At 41.2% G+C, this 6,532-nt stretch overlaps 1 protein-coding gene across 1 annotated transcript; it reads left to right on the forward strand.

Moving 5' to 3' along the window:
• The first annotated feature begins 3 nt into the window (after positions 1-3).
• LOC108268737 (uncharacterized) lies at positions 4-3,304 on the forward strand. The gene is made up of 6 exons (XM_017473874.3): positions 4-225; positions 333-671; positions 1,556-1,891; positions 2,135-2,242; positions 2,673-2,716; positions 2,841-3,304. The coding sequence occupies exons 1-6, from the start codon at positions 153-155 to the stop codon at positions 2,970-2,972; spliced, it is 1,032 nt and encodes a 343-aa protein (XP_017329363.1). The 5' UTR covers positions 4-152; the 3' UTR covers positions 2,973-3,304.
• The last annotated feature ends 3,228 nt before the right edge of the window (positions 3,305-6,532 follow it).

A 6,532-nucleotide genomic window follows, 5' to 3' on the forward strand; every position in this document is an offset into this window, starting at 1 on the left:
AGGAGGGACCACAGTCAGTCATCTACTGCTGCTTACTTGTTAGTCTAGATTGTATGAGGGAAATCACGTGATGTCAGAACCTCATGTCATGAATCTTTTGAACAAAGTGAGATGTGCTCAGTTTGACCATCTATACAGTCGCAAGAGGAGACATGCTACTACACGCAGACCTCAGACTGAAGATGCTGATGATGTGGATTACAGTGATGCTTTTTAATAAAATTGGTAAGTGTCCATGGTTTTGATTGTTTCTATTCAAAGGCACTTAATGCTCTAATGAGAGTCTCTGTGTATTACAGATAGAATAAAGTTTGTTATTTAACTCCTAACAGCAGATTCTGCACAGACAAACGATGTCAGTCAGCCGAACCCACTGATCACTGCTGATGTTGGTGATAATGTGACTCTGCACTGCTTTAGACTGGGAAAAGATAGCTCTGCAGTCATCTTTTGGTACAAGCAAAAAGCAGGACATGAGCCACGTGTAATGGTCACAGTTCATCAAGAGCCAAATTACGAAGATGAGTTCAAGTCACCAAGATTCAGTATCAAGAAAGAACAAAGGAATTACCATTTAAATATTGCTAATGTGGAACCATCAGATGAAGCCATGTATTACTGTGGAATATTTTTAACAATATTTGGAAATGGAACATTTTTATCAGTGAAAGGTAAGAATTTTAAAATGTACACAGTTAGGTTAATAAATATTTAATTAGTTAATATTTTCTTAAATATGACATTTATGATTAAGAAAGGAAAGCCCTGAAAGTCAAGTTGTCAATCTCATTATTTTTTAATTACTGTGATGTAATAATCTATTATTCAGTTAAAGAACGCATTATTTTGAGTTGCTATGTTGTTATTTTATGTTAATAACTTTTAATCAAGACATCATTATTTCCACATTAAAGGTCCATAATGGTCACAGCGGTTATTTTGACTGTTTGAATTTAATTCTCAGGTACTATCTGGGAACTAGCATATGGAAATGAATTATTATATACAAGTAATTTACAGCAAAACACCGTAAAATTTCTAATTCTGGATTTGATCTTGTCAGTACATTTACAACTCCAATTCCAAAAAAGTTGGGACACTAGGTAGAATGATTTGCATCATCATGATTTGATATGTTTTTTATGTTCTATTGTGAATAACATACAGGTTTATGAGATTTGCAAATCATTGCATTCGGTTTTTATTTACATTTGACCCAGCGTCCCAACATTTTGGGAATTGTAGTTGTACTTAGTTAGTTATTGGAGATGTTAATTAAAGTTTGCACCCCAAAACACTCTTTGCAGGTGAGAAATTGTATGATGATGTCTCGTCACAACAATTGTATTTATATTTGGGTGTATGAAAAAAGTTCTGTATTTGATTGCTTTAATAATAAAAAAAGTAATATAAACATGATGTACCAGCTCTCTAGACTACCGTGTTGGAATTTATACTTCCAGTGGAGTCACAGTCTCTTCGTGCATATGCTGTAATTGACTGCATCTGCTTTATGGGCCATATTTATTATAAAGGTCTGCTTTGCACTGAACAGGTGATGGAGATGTAAAAGTGTCAGTGTTCCAGAGCGGCGTGTCGGACTCGGTTCCTGCAGGAGCGTCAGTGACTCTGCAGTGCTCGGTTCTCTCTGAGAGCAGATCAGCAGAACTCCACGTTCTCTGGTTCAGAGCTGCTCCACCACAATCCCATCCTCAAATCATTTACACTCATCACAACAGCAGCCATCAGTATGAGAGCGGCTCTTCTACACACACCTGTGTGTACAACTTCTCCAAGAACATCCTCAGCCTCAATGATACTGGAACTTACTACTGCGCTGTGGCCGTGTGTGGGAAGATCATTTTTGGGAATGGGACACAAGTACAATTGGGTAAGAACTATAATGTTTTAGTGATATGACAGAGTACAGAGCGCATTGTCTATCTACTCTACATCTATTTACTTGTATTTGACCATCCAAGTTGTCTAATTAAAAATATTTCTATTTTTAACAAACCCCACATTTCAAATCATTATTCTTGCTCATTTTCAATGACCTAAAGAAATGAGTTGGTTTAGCATAGAAGTAAACACTGAGCCTATATTTAACATTGTGATATTGTCTGTGTGACAGAGAGATCTGTGGACCCTGTAGTGATCTACCTCGCTGTAGCTTTGGGAGTGTGTGTGGTCGTGATCTTTGCTTTGATCTTTGTCATAACCTTTAAAGGAAGAAACAGAGGTAAGTCTGCATGGCTATTATTAACATTATTAGATTATTCTAAACTTATTTTAAAATTATGTTATTTTCACTATATTCAATGAGTCACCAGTTTATTAGTTATTATATTGTTATATATAACAAATTGGCAATATATACACAAAGTTACATTTTATTAAATACACTGATCTGGTACAAAGCAGTTACTGTTACTGTTACTGTTACCACCCCACATTTTCCCACTAATATCACATCCTGATATTATTTTGTTTTATAGTTTTATTTCTCTTAAAATATAGCAATTTGCCAACAATTACACTTTTATTTCATTAAAAGCAACATGTCATGCTTTTATCATTTATTATAGCTACATTTAATGCTGTAGAAAATACAAAAAAAACAAAGTAGTTCATGTTATATAGCAGCTTTAAACAGTTTTTCTTCTCTACAGTGAGACTAAAACAAGGTTCTGTGACCAACAAGACCCTCAATCAGGTAAATTTTCAGGATATGTGAACACATGATGTTATAAAGAGACAAGCAATTAGTTTACAATTTTTGCATCAAAGTATAAAAATTCTAAAGTCTATTTCTAATAATCTAATATCCATTCCTACAGGACTGTGACATTGTGGAGGTGAATTACGCTGCCTTACATTTCAATGAGAGGATAGCCAAAAGAGGACGAATGAAGAGACAACAACCTCAAGATATTATATATTCTGATGTGCGAGGTCTTTCTGTAACTTAGATTTGATCTCTAATCTGATTCAGTGTAATTAGTTCTCTTTTGTTCTGTAGATGTGTTTTTGTTAATGATTATTTGGACTGAATGTAAACTGAAAGTAGTAGTTTTAGTCATTTCTTGATTTCTTCACACATTTAATTGTTTCAGATCTCGAAAACAAAACCTTTCCAGCAACGCAAGGTAGACTAAATGTCTCGGAAAACAGCACACAATGCTACGATCACTAGAAATTCCAGAAAAGTTGCTTATTGAAATATAGCTATATTTATAGTTCTTAGGGTCATTTCTTACTTCAAATTGAGAAAACTTGGAACAATGGTGAATCATCCCAGAAGTGGCCGGTCTACCAACATTCCTCAAAGAGTGCCTTGACTTATCCGAGAAGTCACAAAAGAATCCAGATAAACATATAAGAAACCACAGGTCTCACTCGTCTCGGATATGTTCACCCTTCGTAGAAAGACACTGAGCAAAAATTGTATCCATTTGAGAGTTGCAAGGCAATAACCACTGCAAACCAGAGGAACTTAAATGCTTGCCTAATATTTGCTAAAAAACACTGTATGACCCTCAAGCATTTTGGGATTATGTCTGGTGGCATGATGAGTCGAATTTTGAACTTGTTCAATTACATCAAAAACATTAAGAACATCATAACAACTGTCAAACATCGTGGTGGTAGTGTGATGGTGTGGGTGTTTTGCTGATTCAGGGCTTGGGTGAATTAACGTAATTGACAGAATCAGATTTTCTTGCTCTTTTTAAAACATTTTCAACCTCAATTAAGCAAGTTTTTTATGCCAATTTTCAAGATTGTATTCACATCTGGTGTTTCCACCCAGAGTTTTTTTTTAATGCAAGATCACAAAATTTGCATAAACATACATGGATGAAAACATCTGGTTTACGCCTGTAACCCTTTCCCTGAGAAGAGAACGAGATGTTGCGTTTAGCATAACATTATGGGAGTGCCCTTGCGCACGTGACCGGTATCTGAAGCTTGTGTAAAATCATGCCTCTATTTACAGGCCTGCCATGATCATGTGACATGGCAATTAAGTGCGTTGTGTGATATTAATATGGCGCCTGTGAACCCCGCCATCAGCCTCTATTATCTAAAGCAAAGACGCAATTCACAGGCCTGCCCTGCTATGACAAAGCTACGCAACGTCTGGTTCCCTTCTCAGGGAACAGGGTTACATGCGTAACCCAGACGTTCCCTTTCAAAGGGAACTCCACGTTGAGTTTAGCATAATGGTATGGGAACAAGAAGACCCAAGCTTGAGGGTCACTGCAAGGCACTCGGAATGAATATCCAGGCTGTAATAACGAATGAATGTGTGTGGCGTAGACCACCCTGCAGCAGCACACACATCCTGTAAGGATACCCCGTTGGACAAAGCCTTCGAGGAGACGACTGCCCTAGTGAAATGAGCCCTTATGCCCAGAGGCATAGCGAGACCGCGCACCTCATAATCAATAGAGATTGCTTACACAACCCAATTAGAGATGTGCGGCTTTGACACAGCATCACCTCTACTGTTGCTGCCAAAGCAGACCAGCAGCTGCTCTGACTTACGTCACTGGCCGGAGCGGTAGACATAAGTACCGAGAGCCCTTACTGGACACAGCAGGTGCATTCTCTCTTGTTCTGGTGTGAGGCACGGAGGAGGGCAGAAAGCCTGCAACACCACACGGCGGGCAGCCGATATAGGCACTTAAGGAATATAATCCGGCATAGGATACAGGAAGGCCTTGGCTAATCAAGGGGCAAAGTTAAGGCAGGAATGGGCAACAGAGAGAGCTTGTAGATCTCCTACTCGCTTGAGACATGTCAGGGCCAGCAGAAGAACTACCTTTAGAGTCAAAAGCTTCTCAGAGGCTGACTCTAAGGGCTCAAATAATCAAATCCAATGGGGCCCTGACAGACCTTCCAGGACCATAGAAAGGTCCAAGGAAGGTATGCGTGGCCTGCAGATAGGCTTTAGCCACCTGACACCATGCATGAACCTCGAAGTTAGAGGATGTTTCCCCAGAGAGGCTCCATCAACAGGGCATTGGCTGGCCAAAATGGCAGCCACGTAAAACCTGACTGTAGAAGGAGCCAACCCCGCTGAGAAACATCCTTGTAAGAACTCCAGGACTGTAGCTATTGTGCAGTTCACTGGGTCTAGCTGACGTACCTCACACCACAAGACAAAAAGCCACCACTTGAGTGCATACAATTTCCTTGTGGATAGTGCTCTAGCGTTTAACATATTCTCTACAACCTCAGTTGTGAGACCAGAATCTATGAGCTGGTGCCCCTCAGGGGCCATACCCACAGTTTACCTGGTTCTTGCCGAGGGTGATAAATCAGCCCTCCAGCTTAAGACAGTAGATCCACTCTAAGGGCTCAAATGGGGCACCTGACAGACCTTCCAGGACCACAGAAAGGTCCCAGGAAGGTATGCGTGGCCTGCAGATGGGCCTCAACCGCCTGACACCACGCATAAACCTCAAAGTTAGAGGATGTTGCCCCACAGAGGTTCCATCAACAGGGGCGTGGCTGGCCCAAATGGCAGCCATGTAAACTTTGATGGTAGAATGAGCCCACCCCGCTGAGAAACATTCTTGTAAGAACTCCAGGACTGTAGCTATTGCTCAGTTCATTTGGTCTACAGTGGATCCCTGTGGAAGGGAATCTCACAAAGAGTGCCATCTATCAAGGTTATTACCTCTGAGAACCATATTCGAGCTGGCCAATAAGGTGCTACTAGCAGCAGACATAGACTGTCTTGGCGAACTCTCGCTAGAACTTGTGGGAGCAGAGCGATCGGGTGGAAAAGCGTACAGATGTGACCTCGGCCACATGTGCACCATGCTCCACATAAACTCCAAAAGTCTCCACAGAGACTGGATGGAATGCCAAGATCCAGCTTTATCTTGCTCAATGTTGATAAGATTGACCCTAGGCATGTTCAGGATAGAAACGCCCTCATCGTGGTAGAATCCTTATAACCCCTAGAAAAGTTGTCCTCTGTACTGGAGAAAGCATACTTTTCTGAGGTTCAACCTGAGCCCCAAGCTCTTCATGTGGGTGAGAACAACACTCGATGTTGAACCGCCAGTTCCCTGGATCTTGGTAGAATTGAACAGTCGTCCAGGTAGTATAGTACACGGAATCCCTGGAGTCACAATGGAGCAAGAGTGACATCCATGTATTTTGTGCAGGTGCGAGGGGATAAAGCTAGCGATATTTCTATGAAATATGCACCTTTTAGATCTATTGTCACAAACCATGACTGTGGCCACCCGGTTCCCCTGGCTGTCTGCAGGGGTTGGCGGACTGCCATACTCGCCTTTTGTGTCTCCTTCGCACTAGTGCTGGCCCGGGCTCCACTCGTGGATGCCCAGGTGAACTCGACACAACAGGGAAGGAACTGGCTGAATGCCGCCATATGTCGAGCTCACTCAGCAGGTCTGCTTGGTAGGCCTGCAAAACTCTCATTGTCTGCATTGACCTACAAGCAAGACTACTACTGCATAGGCCTTGTCCACCAATGCCTTACACAGTGGCTAGG

This window comes from Ictalurus punctatus, chromosome 8 (genome assembly GCF_001660625.3).
Source record: "Ictalurus punctatus breed USDA103 chromosome 8, Coco_2.0, whole genome shotgun sequence".
Lineage (NCBI taxonomy): Eukaryota > Metazoa > Chordata > Actinopteri > Siluriformes > Ictaluridae > Ictalurus > Ictalurus punctatus.

Excerpts from the sequence above, each read along its gene's own strand:
- LOC108268737 (XM_017473874.3), top strand. The coding sequence starts at position 153 with ATGCTACTACACGCAGACCTCAGACTGAAGATGCTGATGATGTGGATT. Across the intron at positions 226-332 it reads GATGCTTTTTAATAAAATTG|CAGATTCTGCACAGACAAAC; the intron begins GTAAGTGTCCAT and ends AACTCCTAACAG. Across the intron at positions 672-1,555 it reads AACATTTTTATCAGTGAAAG|GTGATGGAGATGTAAAAGTG; the intron begins GTAAGAATTTTA and ends TGCACTGAACAG.